General features: G+C 49.9%; 6 protein-coding genes across 6 annotated transcripts; 4 read left to right on the forward strand and 2 right to left on the reverse strand.

Moving 5' to 3' along the window:
- Positions 1 to 599: 599 nt before the first annotated feature.
- On the forward strand, positions 600 to 3045 carry BP5553_08790 (uncharacterized protein; the record flags this gene model as incomplete). Its single annotated transcript, XM_032017413.1, has 4 exons — positions 600 to 1152; positions 1201 to 1507; positions 1554 to 2386; positions 2450 to 3045. The coding sequence occupies 4 exons, from the start codon at positions 600 to 602 to the stop codon at positions 3043 to 3045; spliced, it is 2289 nt and encodes a 762-aa protein (XP_031866844.1).
- Positions 3046 to 4579: 1534 nt separating this feature from the next.
- BP5553_08791 (uncharacterized protein) lies at positions 4580 to 9536 on the forward strand (the record flags this gene model as incomplete). Its single annotated transcript, XM_032017414.1, has 13 exons — positions 4580 to 4656; positions 4749 to 4791; positions 4893 to 5110; positions 5169 to 6641; positions 6701 to 6856; positions 6938 to 7049; positions 7183 to 7662; positions 7908 to 8135; positions 8199 to 8373; positions 8428 to 8542; positions 8598 to 8658; positions 8796 to 9277; positions 9332 to 9536. 13 exons carry the CDS (start codon positions 4580 to 4582, stop codon positions 9534 to 9536), a joined length of 3825 nt encoding a protein of 1274 aa, XP_031866845.1.
- Positions 9537 to 10283: 747 nt separating this feature from the next.
- Positions 10284 to 11766, forward strand: BP5553_08792 (Uncharacterized protein; the record flags this gene model as incomplete). The annotated part of the gene is made up of 2 exons (XM_032017415.1): positions 10284 to 10394; positions 10450 to 11766. The coding sequence occupies 2 exons, from the start codon at positions 10284 to 10286 to the stop codon at positions 11764 to 11766; spliced, it is 1428 nt and encodes a 475-aa protein (XP_031866846.1).
- A 339-nt stretch (positions 11767 to 12105) lies between these two features.
- Positions 12106 to 15138, reverse strand: BP5553_08793 (Uncharacterized protein; the record flags this gene model as incomplete). Its single annotated transcript, XM_032017416.1, has 9 exons — positions 12106 to 12222; positions 12293 to 12504; positions 12713 to 12785; positions 13140 to 13212; positions 13309 to 13551; positions 13606 to 13976; positions 14032 to 14471; positions 14520 to 14666; positions 14730 to 15138. The coding sequence occupies 9 exons, from the start codon at positions 15136 to 15138 to the stop codon at positions 12106 to 12108; spliced, it is 2085 nt and encodes a 694-aa protein (XP_031866847.1).
- A 626-nt stretch (positions 15139 to 15764) lies between these two features.
- BP5553_08794 (uncharacterized protein) lies at positions 15765 to 18567 on the forward strand (the record flags this gene model as incomplete). Its single annotated transcript, XM_032017417.1, has 6 exons — positions 15765 to 15903; positions 15975 to 16055; positions 16104 to 16944; positions 17077 to 17472; positions 17544 to 17860; positions 17912 to 18567. 6 exons carry the CDS (start codon positions 15765 to 15767, stop codon positions 18565 to 18567), a joined length of 2430 nt encoding a protein of 809 aa, XP_031866848.1.
- A 91-nt stretch (positions 18568 to 18658) lies between these two features.
- On the reverse strand, positions 18659 to 20896 carry BP5553_08795 (uncharacterized protein; the record flags this gene model as incomplete). The annotated part of the gene is made up of 3 exons (XM_032017418.1): positions 18659 to 19724; positions 19844 to 19994; positions 20050 to 20896. 3 exons carry the CDS (start codon positions 20894 to 20896, stop codon positions 18659 to 18661), a joined length of 2064 nt encoding a protein of 687 aa, XP_031866849.1.
- Between the last annotated feature and the right edge of the window lie 1804 nt (positions 20897 to 22700).

Here is a 22700-nt window from a genome sequence, read left to right on the forward strand (position 1 = left end):
CCACTCGCCCATCCTGTCAGATGATGCTAATCACCCAATAAGCTTTCCGCTTATCTGGTTGCCTCGGCGAGATAGCGTCCCCGTCTTTACGATGTAGGGTCTTGACTCTTGCGAAGTTGAGTGCCACAGCAATAGGCTTCTTCTCCTAGTCTACTTCGTATAGGTACTGTATACTCTTCTTTACCTTTGATACGAGTAACGAATCGCGTAGCTAGATTTCAGTCCTACGAAAGGGGTGTTGGGCGTTGCATCCTTCGTCCCTGAACAGTGAGCCCTGTCGTCATAGGATCGTGGCTGAGAGGGGCTGGCTAGGAACCTGAGTATATATTTTCCCTCCATCATTCTCTTCTCTTCCCCACTACTCGACCATGAGTGTCCTCTGATATTAAGGTTCGGTCATCTCTGCATCTACGAAAAACAAGAAAACAAGACTTGCGCAGTCCCGCGTTGAGTGCGTTCGCGACTTCGAATTCAATACTCTATCCCCTTTCAAACGAACTAACTGCACTTTCCCAGCCGACATAAACGTAAACTACGCCGCTTTGCCGCAAGATTTCTCTAAAATCCAACAAAGACGAGACTCGGGGCGCCCTGGGACGATGGATAGCAAGGACAGTGGCACTCCGACTCAGTCGAAGCTGGCCCCTCAGCTGGCCCCTCAGCTGGCCCCCAAAACCTCCCCGAATCCTCCAGCGGAGGAAGCCCCCCCTTCTTATACAGTAACTGATTCTACCGTTACGCCAACGGCTCAAGATCTCAATGCTGCCTTCAACAACCTCAAGCTGTCCGATGCTCCGTCCGAAGTTCCTACAACGGAACAATGCCTCGCGCACCTCAAATTGCTCTCCGCCTTTCATACGTTGAAAGAGGATATTGGATATACAGACGGTCTATTCAATCTTTGGGATGCGAGATGTGAGATGGCGGAACAACGAGATCAAGCTTTGGTTAAGATGCGGGAGAAGAGGTGGGCCATCTACATTGCGAGGGCCGTCGAGCGATTCCAGGATTGGTGGATCGAGGTGTTGTGCCCCATGGATCAAGCCGAAAGGCTGCAGTGCAAGAGCATGGTTGATTCAAACTCAAGATTCCGAGAGATTACTGAGAGAGGAAGGGTAATAAAATGGACTGGTGAGATGTTACCTCCGCTTGGTATGTACCGGCCCTGTACCTTCCTCGAAATATTTCTAACACCGACAGATGTGCTCATGGTGTGGCACGCCTTTATGCTTAATCCCCGGAATTACCTTGAAGACTGTGTTCGATTCGGACTTATCAATATATGGGCCACAGGTTTGCCGTGGCCTGCTGTGGATGCAGTCATCGATACGAGTTTCAATTACGAGGTCCCGGAGGAAGGCAAGGTCTCTTTTGTTAACAAGACAGGTCATAACTGGAGCAATGCCGAAGATCCTTCCACGAAGACGCTCAACTGCCCGAGATGTTTCCAGACACTCGAGATTCCGTGGACAACCTGTGGCATAAGCGAGAAACCCTCTGTTCAAGAGTAAGTCCTGTTTCGAGAGAATATATTCTCGTCCTAATTTCTCCAGGATTACAGAATTACGTGGCACCGGATATGGCGATAGAGACCTCTCGCATATTTGCCACAGGTGTGGAGGTATGGTTGATCATGGTTTGTTGCGGGTAGCTAAGTTCAAGAAGGAGACGGAAAATCTTATCTTGAAAGATTGGCCCCTTGGAGGCACCATCTTGGCTCCTACGACTGGGGCGACTGATGCTCCATTGAACCAGGAATGGAATAGTCACCCTACTACTTTCCCAAACCGCCTTGTCGCTATGCAACTGAGGTCAAAAGTCCTCGAGCTAATTACCCCGGATGCCAGAGGCAATCCAAACATGGACGATGTCAAGGCCCTCATCGAAAAGGCAATACAGAACAGAGCAATTATAAAGAAGGTCAACCATAGGTCAACTTTTGAAAGTGGTCTCTTGAAGCGACCCGAACGGCTAGCGATTCGGAAGATGATGTCTCGATATTGGGAGAATACCTCCATATTTGCACTCGAGCTAGGAGGTGCCGTAATCCGACAGAGCATATTCGTGGATAAGATGCATGGCATTGACTGGCTCCATAGTCCTGCTGCGCAACAGACAATGGACCGTTTGATTACGAAATACCGGCGTTTTGTCCAACTCATGGCCACTTACCCACTCCATACCGCAGTCCCGACTCTTGACGTTGACTTAGCCTGGCACACCCACCAACTATCTCCAAAGTCCTACTACGATTTTACCATGAAGCATTGCAAGAAATATATCGATCATGATGACAAGATATCTGAGGACGTCCTAGAAACGGGGTTTGAATGGACCAGCAAAATGTACGAGAAGCATTACCAGGCGGTTTATTCCGAATGCACTTGTTGGTATTGTGAAGGCGAGTTTATCCTTCGATTTCTATTTTCCTAAATTTAACGTAAACCAGCAATACGCTCCAAACATATTTCAAGCTCAGGCAAGATCTTCGGTACCTCGAAACATGAAAAGATCTCAAATAACTTCTACGAGTCTGGAAAAGCGAATCTCTGCCCTCCCTCCAATTCCGCACATATCTCCTCTCACAACGCCGTCAAGGTCGCTGAAGATGCTATCAATCTAGCCGTTTATGAGCGTTTGCGTTTACGCCGGCAACAAGACCTTGATACCGCCTATGACAAGGCGCGAAGAAGAGCGAGAGCAAGGGGCCGTGACATCCCGCCGAAGGATCAGTATTACTACGGGGCCTGGGGCTACCCGTATTTCATGTATGGACCGTACATGAGTATTGGTATGATGGGTGGCATGTATTATGCGGCCGATCCATGCGTGATGCCTGTTGGCGCTGGCATGACCGGGAGTTGTGCAGCCGGTACATGTGGTGGTGGAGTTGCCGCTGGCGGATGTGGTAGCCCAGGCGGTTGCGGTGGAGGCGGAGGAGGTGGTTGTGGTGCCTCTGGGGGGTTTGGTGGGTGTTCAGGAGGAGGGGGAGGTGGCTGCGGCGGCGGCGGCGGCGGTGGATGTGGTGGCGGCGGAGGGACTTGAATTGCTATTATTTGTACCTGTGGGATATAGTTAAGTTCACATGGACTTTTGATTTAGTTCAATAATAGGTAGGCTAAATAGAGGGATATGATGCCAATTACATCTGTAAATGGCAGGCTGCTCTCACCGGCTTCCACAAAGCGGAACTTTCCTGTTTACAGCGTTGGGGGCCCACTCTCGTACATTATTTTCTATAATCCCGCTTTTGCTAATCGATTATTAGATATTCTCTTTAACCCGAGTCTCTTTAACCTGGATTCAAGAATGCGCACCTTAGTTTAGTCTCCTCAGATATATTACTTTGTTTATCTCGTAATCAGAGGTTCTCTTTTAATATACCCCTTTTTAATTATACCTTTTCCTCATCCTTCACCTTCGCTTTATTATATACGATGCTCTATTTATGATCGGTTTCAAAAGGCTATGAAACTATGCTTACTCTGGGGTATTTCACGATTATAAGAACCTCTAGGAAAACAGCACAAAGCCGCACAAAAAGCGTGGGATAGCAAAGGCAACAGGATGCAAGAAATAGTGTCGCGATAGTAATTACTTATTAAAACAAGGGGATAATAGTTTTATTTTGAATACCAATAAAAGAAAGGCGTATAGAAGCCCACAGTATAAATTTGTAAGTTTATAGAATCATACTCTCTATTGCTGTTATATTTTGTATAGTGTAGGCCGTGCATGTGTGATCCTTTTGCTATTTAGCAAGGAACGCCGGAAGATGAAATGCCTGTATCTATACCGACATCGGTGTATAGACAGAATAGCAATTTAGAGTCATAGTCGTGCATATTAACTAGATAAACATCTAATACTAGGTTCTGATATAGCCCAATATAGTATAATTTGTCGCACCCGGTAAATTTGCAAGAATGATTTTGGTATTCGTGGAATTCTCGATAATGCTGTTCGAGACTTCGTGATCGCGGGTAAGACTTCTCGCATCCAGCATGCTTGCACAAGAACTTTGGAGGCTCAGTATGTTGTAGCTGATAATGCTCACCAAGATTAAAATCTATAAATATTTAAGTAAATATTAATTTCGTAAGTAATTATAACTATTTCTAACTGGTTGTTATTATATTACTTTAATGTATTTATTTGAAATAGAGTCTTAGTATAACTTTATAGTACTTAAGTAAGTGAGATAAGCTTCGTATACTTTCACGGAAATTATAGCTTCCCTTCGACTACTAATAGAAGAAATTTTTATTATTAAGAGATATAAAAAATCAACAATCTACTAGTAAGAAGGTTATACCCGCACTCAAAATCTTCCCAACCCTTGCTCCGATGCATGTGTAGGCTTTTGCCAAGGCTTGCTTATAGCTGAAATGCAGTCAGCACCTTGGCAAAATTGCTCTCACCGACTTGTTCCGGCCTCGCAGACAAAGAGAAGATCTTAGTATGAACGACTTTCTCTCCTGGAGCAGACTCTGATGTACGGAGCTAGCCGTGTGGCTGGGCTGCTATGGCCTTGCTTTTGTCCAAAAGCGCGAATTCTCCTACTAAGCGTCATCATGGGATGGGTGTGTTCTGGAACGCTTTTGTTCCTGGAACTCAACTCCTGTACGGCCTGCCCGAGTATAAGCTGCGAAGATTGTAGGTTTATCGTGAAAGGAGTTTGGACGTAATAATACCGCTGGGCAAAGATATATAAATAAGCAGAGTTTCAACAAATTTAATCTCTCAAGTGTCAACGTAGGTCGCAATCAAGACAATGTCTCTACGGATTTGGTTAGCAATTGTCCTTTGTACAATCACTTGTGGTAGGATTCTATGGGTTATATGCCCTCCCCCCTTTTATTTACGTTGTTCCAACTTTCTACCGAACACAGTTGACATTAGGCGCAGTTTCTTCAACCGATGAGTGGAATTCTACCGAGACGAGAGCGCTCTTTCAGCGTCGTTCCATTTCTGATGGTGTTAATCTAAGGATATTACCACTCGGAGATTCTATTACCTGGGGAACTGGAAGTAGTGATGGAAACAGCTATCGCTGGAGGTTAATGAACCTGCTGGTGGGGAACACGGTCACTTACATTGGGTCCCAGAGGTCAGCATATTCCGCCCTTGAATTACTACCTAGTTTCTGAGACTAATATTTCATGTAGGTCGGGAACGATGGTCAACAACAATAACGAAGGTCATTCAGGCGCTGTCATCGCTGAAATCGAGGGATTTTCAGAAAATAGCCTCCCCCTGCGGCCAAACATCGTGTTGGTCCTTGCCGGAACGAACGATATCAATAAACCTTCAGATCCTGCTGGCGCACCAGACCGTCTCGCTAGCCTCATCGACAAGATAATCGCTGCATGCCCAGATGCTGCAATTCTGGTTGGGCAGATTACTCCCATCAATGATACCGACAAGAATGCGGCAGCACAAACCTACAATGCTGCGATTCCCGACGTTGTGGCCGCTCGAGCAAATGCGGGTTCCAAGGTCCTAGTAGTGGATATGAACACTCCCTTGAACATTGCCAAAGATCTCTCAGATGGACTGCATCCCAATGATCGTGGTTACAGCCAGATGGCCAGCATATGGTACAGTGGCATCCAACAGGCTGCGGAAAAGGGGTGGATCGGTGAACCTATCCCTTCGCCCATCGGCAATCACAATCACACATGCGTTACCTACTTGACCTGGGATTCAAAATTCGGCACAATCGCTACCGGAGTAGGGAGTGGTGACGCCCCCTTTGTCTCGGGTTGGCAGCCAGCTGGGGAGCTTGCAACTGGAAATGTCGGATTCAACAACTGGTTGCCAGTTATTGTCACACAGGGTGCTGGAGTTCGGCTAGCTGATATGAATGGAGATGGTCGAGATGACTATCTGTGGGTGCACCCCAACACTGGAGCCCTCACGCTCTATCTTAACGGGGGATACAGCGCAGATGGGGGCGTGAACTGGATCTTCAAAGGACAAATTGCGACAGGCGTTGGGGATGGACCAGGTGTTATGTTTGCTGATATTAACGGTGACGGTCGGGACGATTACCTCTGGGTTGCATCTACTGGAGAAGTAACTGCATACCTCAATGGGGGAGAGCAAGCCGGCGGCGGCTGGTTGTGGACGCCTCTTGGCCAGATAGCAAGTGGTGGCACGGGGGCTACTCGAGCTACCACCAGATTTGCTGATATCGATGGAGATGGCAGGGCAGACTATTTTGTTGTTGGCCCAGGGGGCTCTTTGAACGCATGGATTAACCTTGGCCTAAGCGACCGACCGGACTGGTATCCTTTGGGGATAATTGCTGACGGTATTGGTGATGCTGCTGGCGTTTTCCTTTATGACCTAAATAACGATGGTCTGGCAGACTATATTTGGCTTGCGAAAGATGGTGCAGCAACGGTCTACATCAACAATCGGGGACCCTCGAAGGGACTCGCGCCTACATGGGTCAACGCCGGGATAATTGCAACTGGTGTTGGTTCACCCCGAGATGAAATCATTTTTGGCGACCTCAATGGCGATGGGAAGAAAGATTACGTCCAGATTGACCCGGGAACAGGGGCCCTTAAGGTTTGGTTCAATACAGGTAGTGGTGGCACATATGTCGTTGGCGATGGGACTAGATTTGCTGAGTACGTCCAACTGTTCCCCTGTGGCATCCTGCTCAGACAAATTCTAATTCGCTGGACAGTATGGATGGCGATGGTTTTGATGACTATCTAGCCATCAGTCCGAATGGTGCCATTGAGCTTTGGCTCAACCATGGATACGATACGTCCTCGCAAAAGTGGATTTGGGAAGCTCAAGGACAGATCGCAACCGGTGTGTCTGCGCGCAAGAATATTCGGTGAGCTATCTTTGGCGACTTTCATTTAGCCTCATCTTCTCCTCCAAGTGAGATACGCGACTGAGCTGACCCTATCTCTAGATTAGCAGATTTGGACGGTGATGGGCTTGCAGACTACCTGGTTGTCGACGAGAAGTCCGGCGCTGTGGTATTCTGGCATAATGGCGGAAAGCAAACCGACGGTACCTGGAGTGTAAGTGATTATGGCACTCTGAGTGCCTGATTCTTTCCCCTCCCCATTTACACCTCACGCCTCCACTCTCCTGAATCTCTCCTCTATGTATCTCCACCCGTATTGAAACAATGCTGACTTCTCGATCATCCAGTGGACAAATATGGGACAAGTGGCCACCGGTGTTGGAGCTGGGGTAGGAGTCGAGTTCGCAGACATCGACGGCGATGGTAAAGCAGATTATTTATGGATTGCTGAGAATGGAGCCGTGACAGCTTTTTTGAATGGTGGGAGCGGCAGCTCAGGATGGGTTTGGACCTCCCAGGGAGTCATCGCGACAGGTGTCGGGGCAGCTCGACAAGATATCAAGTTCGCAGACTTGAACGGAGATGGTTTGGCTGACTACCTCTGGGTGAACCGGCTTGATGGATCAGTCTCAGAATGGCAAAACATTGGTACCAAAGACAATTGGCAATGGGCACCCCAAGGTCAAATCGCAACCGGCGTTGGTTCGAACGGGTTGTCTATTCAATTTGCGGTTCTCAACGGCAACGGGCGAGCAGACTACCTCAACGTTGCCCCATCGTCAGGTGCAGTTACGCAATGGGCCAACGAGTGCTTCGGGAGTCGTCGGGTGGCACGGAATGGTTAACTGCGCAATGTACCGATCCCGCTCTGGCCGATTCGTCTATAAGCCCTGACATCCGTTGGAATTCGGTAAGTCACTGTCCAGAGAGAATTTCCCCTCCTGCGTTGATTATCGAACTGTCGATAGAGGATTTATCTGAGACCTAGTTATATTTCCTTGCCTTTCTAACGGGCGAACTTGCTCCTCCTAATACACCAGAATAGTAGCTGACACAAGATTTTGGGGATTAGGTTGACACTCAGCATGCCTGGGTGGCTGCAGTCACAAACTGGAAGGCCAAATTTTCCTCTGGGGGCCATCGTTTCCCGCAGGAGGTCAGCAACTTCTTCCACGGTCCAGATAAATTGAGATGCGGCGAAGTTGCAGATCATACTGGATGCGAGCAGAATGTTGTGTGCAGTAGCGTGAACCACCCTGCTGGAATGTTCATTCTTAATTCATTTGTACAGATCCATCAGGTGTGTTTATCCTCCCCTAGGGTAGCAATGTTACGGAGGGAAGGGCGTGGCTGATAGACACAGATGAACACGAACTTTTACGATGCTATCTTTCGGGCGGAGGCCGACTTGGCAGCTCTTATGGGGGGTTTCTCGTCCACTTTTGCCCCAATCAAAAAAAAGCCTGACATTACAAAGTTGATCTTGGATTTTGCCAGCCTGGGTTATGGATTACTGGCGGCGCCCGTATGGAATATTGGTATGACTCTTTCTTCTTGGTTTATAACGATTTCACACTCTGACTAGCCTCAAGCCTTGAAAGAACTCGACTACTTTGCTAAAAATCCAAATAATTTGGCAACACTGAAAGACGAAACAAATAATCTTGTCTCGTTTGCAATGGTATTTTCTAAGGACTTAAGCATAGGGTGAGCAATCCTCCTGCGTTACGATATATTCAAGGCTGATATGATTTTGCTAAAGTGGTGTCACATTAAATGTGAACGATTCTCTTGAATCCGCTATGGCTAACTTGATCAAATACGTACGTAATCTTACATATCGTCCCTCACCTATTGTTTTCAACGTCTTAGGAGTTTCCGGTTTCGAAGAAGTCTCTTATAAACAAATTTTCTAGGAACCGTTTCTGGGTTTAGAAAAACACTGCTAACTGTTATAAAGTGGGTTGAAACCACTGCCGCAGTAAATGGGAAAATCTTCGACGGCTCGGCAGACTCTATAGAACAGCTCACTCGACTGATAGCCGATGGCCGTGTGATGGGAAACGTTCTTAGGCCCAATGATCGCGAAATTCAGAAATATATCAAACAGGGTATCTATGCTTGGCTTATACCGAAAGCGTGGGGTTTAAGCAATGAAGGGTTCTATCCTTTCATCCTCGATTCCGGAGAGCAATGTACAGGCGAGAATCCACTACCGAAACTACCGAAATACTTGTCTGACGAGACTGCCGAAAAAACTTCAGTATGCTATGAAGGACATGTTTATTATTTCGTATCTGCATCCGGGAAGCACCGTACCTGTTCAACGGGTCCTGGTGGAATCGTAATCTGCGTCGCCAACAAATTCACAGCCTTGCCGGGCATGGAGGCACTTGACAGAGGGACGTATGGTGAAGTGAGAAAGGCTGATCTAGTCGCTGGGTAAGCACATTCTTTCCGATAACAATCTCCTTCGACGTGTTGACTTTGTTCTAGTGCACTCGCAGGCTACCACGCGAATGGAAACAAAAATGGCTGGCCTACCGCCGATCCCGGCCAGCATACGACAGTGTCAGACCTGTATGATACGGGAATTCATAGTCCCGGCGTAGTTATGATTCCAATTTGCGACCCCGAACTAGTAGTTCTTAATTGGAGCAATGGGGATACTACTGCCCCTGGGTATCCGTGCCAGGTATAATCGGCCGGGTGTAAAGTTATACAGAGAATTATTTAACTATATAACTTATACTTAGTTTATAAACTTAGTTTTATGATATAACTAAGAAATAAGATAAGAATATAGTCTTATATTTTAGAGTTATAACTATTTATAAAATATATACTTAAGACTTCTTTAAGTAAGTATTAAGTAACTTATTAGCTAACTAAAGCTTAAATTCTAGGTGAGGACGTGGTTTCCCCCCTAATTAAACTTGATGTAAATAATGTAGCTAATAACCGCGGGTTAGTATACGTGCTTCGGGTTCGGGCGATTGTTCCCGACTTACCCGGCTACAAGCTCGAACATCTTGGTTAGTGACACTTCTACTATTATTAGGGTTAACCAATTGCCACTAGAGTTTTACGACCGCTCGCACTTTGTATTAGCTACGTCCCTCTGACCCCGCTGAAAGCATAAAGGCATGTAACCGTCCGTGGAAATACCGGCGAGGAGGAAGCGACACATCGAGACAGAACGGCCTCAACAGGTACATGTGCGGCGGCCGGGAGAACATTGCCCGACACTAATATCGATCGAGGCCGTTCTGGGAATCTAGACCGGAATAATAAATATATTTAACAAGAGTCCCCTTTTGTAGATGAGAAAGATGAGAAAGATGAGAACCAGAGCGCAGGCTAGGCGATACTACGACGAACCCCAAAATATAATACATACGCTCAAATACGACGCCGAGGTGAGAACCTAGCTAGTTGTTGGCTGACTATGACGATCAGTCAGCGGCAAGAGTGTATGAAACATGGCCTTTCCGAGCTGTATTCGGAAAGCATCACTGCCAAGCTTCTTCGTGCGGGTGTAGAACAGCTCCTGGAAAACGTGAGCCTCTAAAATGTGGGATGGTTAATCAAAAGCTGACGATAACCCTATGCAGAACCCGCCCACGCAGTATCCGGAGACGGTACCACAGTCGGGGGTGGACAAGGGGCGCTACCAAGCTCGAGAGGTTGACTTCTGGACTTGTGGTTTCTTTCCTGGTTGCATTTACTCCCTCGTTGAGCGGTCCATCAAGTACCCGCAGTCGCTGGGAGTCGACAATTCAAGAGTATCCCTCAATGTACTGCGCCAAAAGCTCACCGAGCTCGGCCAAACTTGGTCGCAGCCCATCCGCCCACAAGCACTGAGGACGGACACACATGACCTTGGGTTCGTTATCATGCCACACATGCGCCCCAGGTGGGAGCTGTTTCACGATGTCGAGGCACTTGACGTTATCGTCAAGGCCGCAGAGAGCCTCCACTCACGGTATGACCCTCGAGTCCAGGCCATTCGATCCTGGGATACTTTTGACTGGCACGCCGACGTCAATATCACATCCATGGAGGAAAATTTCATTGTCATCATCGACTCCATGTGCAACATGGACCTCTTGTTCTACGCTGCGGCGCAGTCGGGCAATCAATCTCTGGCTGACGCGGCCGTGAAGCACTCGCGCACGCTGCTCCAGTCCCATCTGCGAGTAGAAGAATACACCCGCAACGGCTATAGTGGGAATTTGTACAGCACAGCTCACCTCGTCAATTTCTCTCCGTTGACGGGGACGGTCAAAGAGGCGCGAACTGCCCAGGGCTATAGTAAAGACTCAACTTGGTCCCGTGGGCAAGCCTGGGGAATACTTGGCTATGCTCAGGTCTACCGCTGGTCCGGGCATAGCGAATTTCTCGATGCTGCTTGTGGTCTCGCTGAATACTTCCTCTTTCGCATGGAAGAAGCGCCCGACTGTGTGGAGGTTGAATTGTCCGGATTGCAAGGCCGACGCGTTGGGCGATATGTTCCGCTATGGGATTTTGACGCCCCAATTGAAGAGCCCCAAGGACCTCTGCGCGATGCATCCGCCGCAGTTATTGCCGCTGATGGCATGCTCATTCTGTCACAGGCTTTGGCGGGATGTGGCAAGCATAGGTTAAGCGCCCGATATCTCGAAGCAGCGATGGTAATAGTACAGGATGTACTAGACTTGTGTCTATCTCGAGAGAAGGCGGGCCTGAGCGTATCCGAGCAAGGTGAACTAACTGTCCACGATCTTCTTCATGGCGAGAGTTTTGATTCTGTACTAAAGCACTCTACTGTGTGCAACAACGCGGCGTCGTTTAAAAGGAACAAGGCACAAGATCATGGGTTGGTGTACGCAGACTACTATTTGCTAGACTTTGGGACACGTTTATTGGAAATGGGAATCTGTTATTATTAGTATATATATATAGCTGAATGTCAATCATGCGATGGCAACATGAATGTCCTCGTTCACCATCGTAAGTTTTATTCCCTCGGTGAACTGTACACTTCTCAGGTTGTACCTATTATCCTGCCGGTTATATACAGCTAACTACGATAAAGAGAGCGGAAATTCACACTCAGCATTTAACAATAATCGAGGCAAAAAGTCACATAGTCACTCACAGTGTATGTAAATCAACGTCGAACTAGGAAATCTAGTACTGAGATAAAAACCTATTGAATATGATGAATAACATTGAACTGCAAGCTTGCGCATGGAACTCTGCAAAAATAGAAGAAAAAGAAGAATAAGTCAACCGTTTTGCGTAGTTTGAGCCAAAGACGAGAGGTACCAGTCCTTAGTTGACACCACCGACGAATGACCGACGATGAATCTAGCATCGTCGCCGGTGATAGGCTCTGTGCCAAACTGCAGGGCTTTAAATGCATGATACTCGAGTAGGGCTTGAAGTTTTTTGCGTCAGGAATTGAACACTTACTGAGCAGGTACTGGCTGCTGGCGGGGAACGCATTGTTGGCCGTGATATAGTTGAAGAACTGCTTGATATCGGAGCTGAATGAGTTGACATTACTGGGAGCGACGAAGCTGAAGACCTTGCAGTAGTGGTCTTTCTCTTGGGGTTGGTTGGGTAAGAGGAATGAAGGTGACTGACCACAGCTGAAGGTTGGCGATGGTCACCCTGGGGGAAGGCTAAGATGTTAATGTACCAGTTATTGCTTGGATAGTAGTCACATTGTCCACACAGGTTCTAGGCAAGAAGCAGAAGCTTCATGCTGGCGGCTTCGATCGATCTTTGCTTGTTACTCGGACTGTGGGTATATCTTGGCCAGAATTCGCTCCCTGCATGACGATCTCGAGATGACCTTTTGTATTCTCGGGAAGGGTCGAACACACGTACCAGCTGCAGCTCTCTTGAAAGACATCAAATCTCTCTCGCCGAAGCCCGGTCTACACTTGTCCCGAGCATGGCTCTGGATATCCGGGGTAAATGTCAAATTCTGGGGAAGCTACTTGGCGCTTCACGAAGCCGGGGTGGCGGGTGTGGTCATGCAGGCTGACCTGGAGGTTGTCGGATAGATACGAGTAGTCCGAGGGGGCGGTGTTGCCCCGCGGTCCGTTAGAACGTACAAGCTAGCATTTTATGACACTGTAATGAGAGGGTAGACCTTCGGTGGCGGTTGTTCGGCGGAAACTGTACAGTACTTGCGAAGTTATCCGGAGGAGATGTCGGGTCCTACTCCGGTCGAAATACACTGGCATGACAACTGGCATACATCGTGGCCCCGACAATGTGATTACTGTGGCATACAGGTATAGGCTTTTACTAATAGTTGTGGATACACTCGAAGGGGAGTTTCTCTGCCCCCGGTAGGCAATGCTCCTGCGGTATAAAGGTGTCTATTGGCGCAGAGTTCAACATTATATCTGGCTGAGGCTTTCCAATACAGGATTTTAACCTCCCCATCGGCACCTGCTTTAGAAGATCAGGCTCACTTCTTCTCATCAACGACCTCTTCGTGAGTCGTAATTTGCACTTCCTTCTCCAACTGCTCGAGGTCCATAACAGCCAGAGCTTCGTCGCCGTCAAAAATTCGAGCAATCTCCTCAAGGGTAGGACCTTGGGTCTCAACATAGACAAAGTAAACGAAAACCATCTCACAAAAGTTCCACAATGTGTAAAAGAGCATAAAATTCCAATGGTGAGGAAGGTTGTTCCACGCCAGCTTATTAGTTTGGCTATGGTCTCATTAGTGAAAGTGAACTGCCGCGGACGGAGGCTTGAATACTGACTTTCCGAGTGCTAAAAAGGCTTGGACCGTAATGTTGAGAATCGTCATGCCCTTGGCACGAAGGTGATATGGAAGAATCTCCAGCGCGTACGACACCAATAGACCGGCAAAGCCAATATGGTAAAACACGCTGAAGAGCCAGACAAAAGCGATTTGAGCGTTGCCAGCAGTCTGGTTAGGGTACGAAATGGTGCCGTCTGCAAGCGTTACGGCGGAGTTTTCATAGACGGCCCCAACAATAGTCCAAAGTCCAAAGGTCGAAAACATTCCAATGGTTCCGAATAGAAAGAGGGGTCGCCGGCCAAGACGGTCAACAGTGAGTGCTGCAGTGACGGCAACTAGAAGGTCCTGAATCGACTTCCCTGCAGAGAGCTGCCGTATGGGTCAGCAGTTGTAGATCAACATCGAAGGGCTAGGAGAAACCCACTGCTAGCTTTTTATTCTGCTGCGTAATTCCGGCGCCTTGGTAAATAATATCGATGTAGTTGGAGAACAGGGCGTTGCCAGAATACTGGGAGATAATACCGAGCGAGATGATGATGGCCAAACGCCAGCGGTTGCCTTTAGTCCTGAAAAAGTCGAGGTAGGCTGTGTTGTTGTTCTTGCTCCCGCCTTGGATCGTCTCCTTCATCTCCCGGAACTGGAATTGCACGGTGACATTATTAGCATCTCCGCCCCCGTGGTACTTGGCGAGCACTGCAAGAGCTTCATCAGCCCTATCCTTACTGACGAGCCAGCGCGGTGACTCCGGCAACCACCAAATGCCTGTCAGCTGTATAATGGATGGCAGCGCTTGGATTAGAGTGATCGATTTCCACGACCAGTCGCTCCCAATAGATGCAGTACCCCATCCCACACATGAGACGGCTGCTTCACGTCAGTCAGGGCTATCAAATCTGGGTTGTAGACACTCACCGAGAGAGCCCAAACTCCAAAGGCAGTTATAGACAGTGGTGAGCGGACCGCGGTGTTGCGGGTGACAGATCTCGGTGAGGAGCAGCGGGGAGCACATTTGAGCCATTGAGTTGCCAAATCCAAGGACAAACCTGCCAGCGAGGTACACTGTAAAGCAATGAAAGGTTAACGCGAGGTCAGTCAGTAGAGGCTGGTGAAGATGCCACTCACTTCCGTAGCCGTTGGAGAATGCCCCCACAAAGGCTCCAGTAATCATGATGACGCAGCCAACCACGATCGTCTTCTTACGACCAACGGCATCGGCCATATGTGGGACGATGAAGAGGGACAAGATGGAGCCAATGTTGTACATGTTGATCAATATGCCGAGCTTATTCGCATCCTGATACTCGGGGAAGTATGCCTTCCACTTGTCCATTTGTTGCGATGTATTAACCATCTGGCCATCGTATCCAGTTGTCGCTGAGCCGATAAGGAGGAAGATGGACAGAAAATAGAGTTGTCTTAGGTTTGGTTCCTTGTACCAGGTTACCTTCTCGAATTTGGGGGCATCTGCCTGGGCCCGCTGGGCGCGTTGGAAGCCGTCCCCCGAGGAGCGTTGGCCGAATAGCTTGACCATGTTGGCGAGAAAAGTGGTGATAGATGGTGTTGAAGGTCGCACGTCTTAACGGGTGCAGCCTGCCTTGCGGGAATTGACTGGTCTTCGATGTCGCCTCCAACTGTGACGGGCGGAGAGGGCCTTTTGACCCTTCACTTGAAAGTCTCATTCATTCAACATTGCATTTCTCATGCCGCCTGTGAGAGCACACAGCGCGGGACTCGGGCAACTCTCAGTCGAATTACCTCGATCTCCGGCGCCAAGTCGGGGGGTGGAGATTTAGGGTCAGGGACACCAACCCTAAATAAAAATACAGCAGCGGGACAGTGCAGTAACCCCTGGCATGCCCCATAGCTTACTCGAGTACTCGGTAAATAAGCATCCAGTATTCATGGAACATATGCAGTATGCACCCCGCAGTTTGGGGGGTTGGGTCGTGGCGGAATCTCCCCATCTTTCCCCACGGGATAAAAAAAAAGATTGGATGAGGTAAAGATGGAGTGAACCGTCAATTGCACTCCCCCGACCCGAGCGTTTCTCTCCCCGTTTCATGCACACGCACACGCACACGCACTGTCGATTCGGATTCGGCCATTGTCAAGTATCGATTGCACTGGCATCCTTCCGGGGGAGGAGGAGGAACCGCGATGGCCATGGAAGCAAGTGCACCCCCCACCGGTGCCCCTGAGGAGGACGATGGCCCGTTGCCCTCCTGCCACGGCTGCCGGACTCGAAAGCTGAAATGCTCCCGCGAGACTCCATCATGCTCAAACTGCAGCCGGCAAGGTGAGCATCGCCGACCGCCCATGGCTCCTGGTGTGCAATCCGGCGTGTTACTGACCTTCGACCGACCACAGCGGTGCCATGCACCTACGACTCCTTCCGGACCAAGCCGGGCTTGAAACGTGGAACAATTCTGAAGCTTCAAAGGCGTATAGGTATGTGTCCGCCTGCCTGTGGAAGCCGTACAACTGACCGACTGCCAGAGAGTCTGGAAAGCAAGGTGTACGCCAGCGAAGATGATGGTCCTTCGCCTCAATCTCGACCGCCTCGAGCGGATTCGCGTCTGGACGGGTCGATCGGAGCTGGTCTCTCGCTCTTGGCTCAAGAAATCCAAAAGCTGAGCTCCAACATTTCCATCCTGTCACAGCCTGTTGTGCCTAGCCCCGAGACGCCGGCATCGCGATCGCTCGGGAAACGCCGTAGAATCGATGGTGAGCATCATTCGGGAAGGGCTGCAGTCAATTCGTCTGATGATGCGCCCCCTGCGGACCACCTTTGGGCCGTGGCCGACCTCTACTTCCCGAATCTTCATCCGTGGATCCCCATGATACACACGGAGACGTTCAAACGAAATCTGCGTCTGCGAGATGGAACAACGGAGAACCCTCTTATTCTACATGCCATGTTATTTGGGGTGTTGCGCTTCCTGGACCCGCCTGGTGAGCGGCTTTCTGCGGACCGCATCGAAGAAGAGATGGAACGGTCCAGGAACAGCGTGATTCTCGAGGCAACCAGCACTCTTACTGTCCCTTCGCTCCAGGCTCTGACAATAGTTGCATTTACCCACGTGAGTAACTTTGCGCAATCCGTACTGATCGCTTTATTGAAGTTTTCTGGCCAGATTGGAAACGGCGAGTTGCTCAAGGCCTGGCCGATAATCGCGTCGCTGACCAGGACCGTGAGTTTCTTGCAACTAAGCGTCGAGGAAGAGGATAGAAATGACCCAGAGACATTTCTACGTCCGAGCTTGCTTCCTCCAAGTCCCAATTGGATAGAGGAAGAGGAGCGTCGAAGGACGTTTTGGAATATATTCATTTTGGACCGGTAGGTCATAAACCGTCGCGCCCCATCGATATGAACATATTGGCTCACCATATCAGAATATGCTGTATTTTGACGGGGTGAGAATATATCCCACAAACGCTTGTTCCAAGCAAGATGCTGATATTCTCTAAGATGGCAGACCGGCCTTACTGCCGACAACGTTTCACGGAGGCTCCCCTTGTGTGGCACCCGATGGAACCAAGAGAGCTTTGCGGTCTCGCCATTCTTTGGGATATGGGACAGATCAGCCGCCAAGATCGGTAACTCAATTGCCTTTTTGCCAGCCAACTACACCAGTCCCGAGGCCAGTGGAACAGAATCGGAACACGGCGCGCCTCCAAGTGTGCAGCCGCAGACTGCGCCAAAGGATATGCCCATTCTTGGTGCTTTTGCGTACTACATTGAGTCCCTAGAGTCGCTATGTAGGATTAACATGTATTTTTTACAGCAAAAGATCGACTTCAGTAACCACCAAGAGGTATCTAACTGGCTTATGAGATTCAAGGAGCTCGACCTTCGTCTAGTTCAGTAAGTTTCGCCCGCATCTTTCCGCTGTGACGAAATTTGCACTGGGGTTTCTAATCAGGACTGCGATATAGCTGGAAGATGTTTCTTCCTCCGAAATGGAGAGATCCCAACGTCCCTCCGGAGGAAACCACCGCCTTGGACCCGAACATGACCCTAGCCCATATCACCCATAATACATCTATGATTCTTCTTCACCAGCGGATTGGATACCCAGAGCCGGAGCTTATGTATATCAAGCTTCCTAGCACATACAGTGCCGAGACGTGTCAATCGGCAGCGGCTGAGACGGCAAACATCACCAGTAAATACCTCCTGCATGCACCGCAGCACATGCCTCTCTCCCCTTTCTTTTCATTCTGCGCGTATATCAGTGCCCGGGTGCTGCTAGGTTGGTCTCCCCGGACTTAAGCTTCTGGTTGTGGTTCTAACATTGCAGTAGTACAAGCTAGATACTATAACACCGAGCTGGATTGTCGATTCCAGGTACTGCTAGACGCTTTACGAGACATTGCAAGACGGTGGTCGGGGTTTCGAGAGCACGACCCATCTCCTTCCCTTTCAACACAGTTCGTGATGCATCTTGAAGAGCTGAGACATCGAAGCCTCAGTGATCCAAACTTCACTGTCTCAGTGATCGGGTCACTGCATCGAGGATCGAACGAAAATGAAGAACAGACACGGAACTCTGTACGGCACCTCCACTTTCCCCCCGGCGCCAACAGCGGTTCCCAGCCCGCTGTCATCGTTCGACCGGCAGACTTCACAACGCAGCCCCAACTTGGGAAATCGCCGACATCATCCTCTCACGCTGCTGGTATTACTACACCAGGGGCCATTTCATCAGGTGACACTGGCGAAGGAAACTGGACTTCTACAATTCAGGCACCAGGGGCCGCGAGCGCCATGTGCGGCGAATCGGACGAGCTACCCAGCATCCTTCAAAGCTTAACAGACCAGCGCTTCATTGAGATGGACCGAGTTATCACCTTTAATGATTTCAATTTTGAACCAATATCAACTCAAATATCGCAAATGCCTCCCCCACCAATGAACAATGGTTGGGTGGGAGGTGAAGGTGGATGGGACCAGAGCTGAGATCCCTGGCACAAGATGATAGAGTGGCCTTGTAGGGACCCAATGTATCATTTGTATCATTTGATGAGATGTCGAATCAAACTACTGTATTCTAATCAGATAGAGCTATGTAATCAGAACTGCCCGCTCTATCAACACTGTGCCGCTGTACCACGGGGCGGTCTTCCCATCGATCTGCCAGTTCTCCGTGCTTCCACCTGCCCTGTGAGATCTGTGTCGGAATGGCAAAAATATTTGAAACAACAAGTAGCTCCTCAGACGGCTCTAATCGACGGACGCTGTGCTCTGCAAGCGGAATCAGGGTCCGTGGGGCTATGAGATTGGTGTTTGCCTCTGGTTGAAATGCTGAGACGGTTGCCGTCCCCCTTTCATGCTGGACCTCCACGCACAAGCCAGACGCTCCAGCTTCAGATACAACGAGAGTTGCATCACTTGTTTCCATGAAAAATTCCTCATCGCTTGCGCTTTTGTGGCTGCCAAAAACCGGCAGACGACTAAGACCAGGCGATATTACGCCACTTCTCCTTCGTGGTGCCTGTATAGCAAATCCTCCCTCCACTAGATGCAGTATAGATATTCTTCTATCATTGATCTTGATTCGGTGCACCCTGGTGTGCCAGTCTGGCCAGCGTGCTGACGGAGGAATCAAGGTGGTGTTGACCGTGATGCTTCGGTCCTCCCACGGGTACCACACAACCATTGCCACAGGAAGTTCCTCCAGAACAGCCCCAAGCACTCTGCAGGTCCCGAATGTTGGCTCTCTGCATTTCCATTTGGTTGCCCACGTCTGCTTGCCGTCCCTGCTCAACGCAAGAGCATTGTCTAGAGCCAACTGCTGTAGCGACACCTGTCCTGTGGGGACAGAGAATCCGAAAGCCGACGAATAGGCGAACTTGCAGTACTTTGCTTGCCCCCCTTTCCATTGCAACGATGTAAATTGTGCGGGTGATAGGAGAAAGTGGTGTCTGCCCTCCCGGTTGCAAATAATTTGTCGCGAGGCGCGGCACAGGGAGACGGATGATAAAGGAGCTTCAGGATAATCCGTTTCTGGGTCAGTCCAGAAAGGGTCCGTCGAGGGCAATCCTATTGCAACAAAGGTCTTCATGGCCCAGTACACGGATTGAGGCGAGTTGTAGTCCTCTGTCAGATACATGTTCCTTTGAATGCATTAGCTCGCCGTCATTGCATCGATCGAGGAGGAGGGATCTACGGATACGTCCACCCGAGGTTCAATGTCCCGTCTGTATGGAATATATCCCTCGAGTTCCGGGCCCACCATCGCAAGTGTCGTAGAAGGAAGCCTTTGACGGCACCTGCACTATCCAGCGGCGATGGCAAGTCGGGAACCTTGGCCAACGCAAGCGCAGCAAAAAAGGCGCCGCATGCAAAGCGATATGTGAGTGATCGACCGAAGGGTATCACCGCACCTGAGATACCGTTAGCACACCTGGCGTCCACGGACGACGGGCGCTACAGCACTACCTTTGGCATCAAAATACCTCCAAATCTGTGCCCCAAAGTCTCGCGCTTGCTGGCGATAGCGCTCTGTTCTCTCCGCATCCAGGTCCCCCGCAACCCGCACATACAGCAGCTGGCTGAACTGGATGGCGAAGCTACCAGAGTAATAGTCTGCGCAGCGGTCCGGCTTGATGCTGTGCACTGTTCCCGTCTCCTTGAATAACTCCCATTCCTTGTCGTCGAGCTCGGGACTTCTCCATAGCCCGTCGCTAGACCACCCGTCCCGCAAGTAAAAGGTGTCGAGATGCTCGAGGTCAATCTTTATCTGGCTTCGAATCTCTGCCGTGTCAAGGTCGCACATGCGTATGAGCACGAGATTGGTAAAGACACGGAACCAGAGCCAATTTACCTTGGGGAGGTCCTTGCCGTTTAGCTGTGAGAACCACCTGGCAATATTCGACCGAGCCTGCTCTCCGAGCCTATCCCAGAGTAGGTCTCGCGGACTTGCCAAGAGGGTGAAGGAAATTGTTTCTGCTTCAACCATGCGTTGATCCATATCCCCCACATCTCCCCAGTATTCATCATGGTTTGGATCGGTTCCGTTGCTCAGGCCGGCGATTAGGTTGGCCGTGAGCTCTTCCTCCGGCTCACGGCACCGAAGCAGAGCTCCCACCACCCACAGCGGCCGTGCAAAGCCCTCGAGCTGGGCGGCATTTTCGTCGTACAGCGTGCCGGAACTGACTGGAAGCTTGACACGACTGTGGCCGGACGAGGTGTAGGCGCTGAGTGGCTGGATGATGGCTTTGGCGGCTTGCACAACCTGCTCTCGAGTGCGGAGGGGGTTGTCGGAGAAGCCGTTCAAAGGCGGCATGGTTGGCTCCGGGGTTGAAGGTTGAATACCGCGTGGTATAGAGTTGCAAAGGCTTAGGTTAGCCTAGATTACCCCTCTGGAGGCTACTCGCACGTGAGAGTGTACCTGACTGTCTACAAGTTGTATATAACTCCAAGTACTCTATCCTATATACCTATATCTTACACCTATGGGAGGCAATGTCGGGCCCGATACCGGCGATAGTGTATTCAGGAAGGGATTCCAGGCGAGGAAGGGATTCCGTTCAACATCGAGTACTACAACGTTCCTGTGATTCCCCGCGAGAGCTATAGGGCGAGCATCTGGGGAATACGGGGCATAAGACTTCGCTGGGTATTGTTGCCCGGGTCCGAGAGAATTATATAAAAAATACTGCTCCGACGACGACTAACACTTACCCGAGACCGAGCGAGCACAACGTAATACTCTGTCTCCGTAATACCTAGGTAGTTTTAGGGCGACGCTTGACACGTGCGCCTACTTACACTCATAGATTATGTAGGTTATCACGTGACTCCGCACGTGACTTACTTTTAATAAAATAAACTCTAATTATAAAGCCGGCGGTATTTGGCCCTAGATACTAGGCGGTGTGGGATTCTGCTTAGGCGAGGTGGGCGGTGGGCGGTGGGGGGCCGGAGTAGGGGTCCCAGATACCGCTGCCCAAATACACTCTGAATAGCCAGTCCGACACTCGGTGGGATTGGTTTCGACACGTCGCCGAGCAATGTCTATTACGACAACACCACAGCGGAGGACATCACCGGCCCGACAACGAGCCCCGATCGGTGTGGCATGGTCGGCCGAGGAGTCCTACTCGAGTATCGAACCTACGCAGAGAGCCACGGTCAGGCCTACGACTCGGCGACCGCGCACGGCATCACCCTGCGCGAGCTAGCCGCCTGGAGGAGATCCCAGGGCCTGGACAACCGCCCCGCGAGCCAAGGCGGTGACATCCACGTGGGAGATTCCCTCTTCATCCGCTCGGGCTGGGCCCAGGACTACCACGCGCGCTCGGAGGAGGAAGCATCGACGATAGAGCTTCTTCTTTTGCTCGGCCCCGGCGAACTGTCCGGGGGAGTGGAGAGTCATGTCAACGGCACGGCGATATTCTAGTTGTATATTAGCGTTTATATGAAAGAGTTTTCGTACATCGGAATTTTTTGAAGAGTCTCTCTGTGTATATCTTGATCCTATGTTTGCAGAGCATAAGGCCTGTACTGTACCACTGCCATTAGAGTTGGCCTTGCTTATTACATATGGAGCATGTTACCATAGAACTGGTTCTCAACCGAGGCCATGGGCAAGATAAACATGGGTTTCGACTAGAGTACGTGGATTAGTCCGCTGGTGGCAAAAAGATAGTGTCTCCCGTCGGGGCCGAACGATGACGGAAGTTGAGCAATGGAGCTCGGCCCCGAGAGCCCATTCCCAGGTTATGGCAGATTCCCTCATCGGGTACTGCCCAACAACGACGCTTGTCCCAGTACCCTATTTAGCCAGGCGGTTCGTACAAAAGTCTAGGTTATCTTATCCTGAAGCTCGTAATACGTAGAGTGGGCGGAAAAGTCTAGTCACGGAAAGCTTCAAAGGGCCCTTGGAGTTGCCAAGATACCTCTGTTACGAACGCCAACCTTATGGCCTGAGGCTCGGGTAATGTGTTGCATTACCACAGAGAACCATGAAGGCATGTGACGAGGTCACGTGACGGCAGAAAATCATGTGACGAGGTCACGTGATGGTAAATAGATCGGGAAGGATCAATGATCCATTCATATAGAGAATCATGAGGATCATCGATTCA

Source organism: Venustampulla echinocandica (assembly GCF_003357145.1).
Source record: "Venustampulla echinocandica strain BP 5553 chromosome Unknown scaffold_8, whole genome shotgun sequence".
Classification (NCBI taxonomy): domain Eukaryota; kingdom Fungi; phylum Ascomycota; class Leotiomycetes; order Helotiales; family Pleuroascaceae; genus Venustampulla; species Venustampulla echinocandica.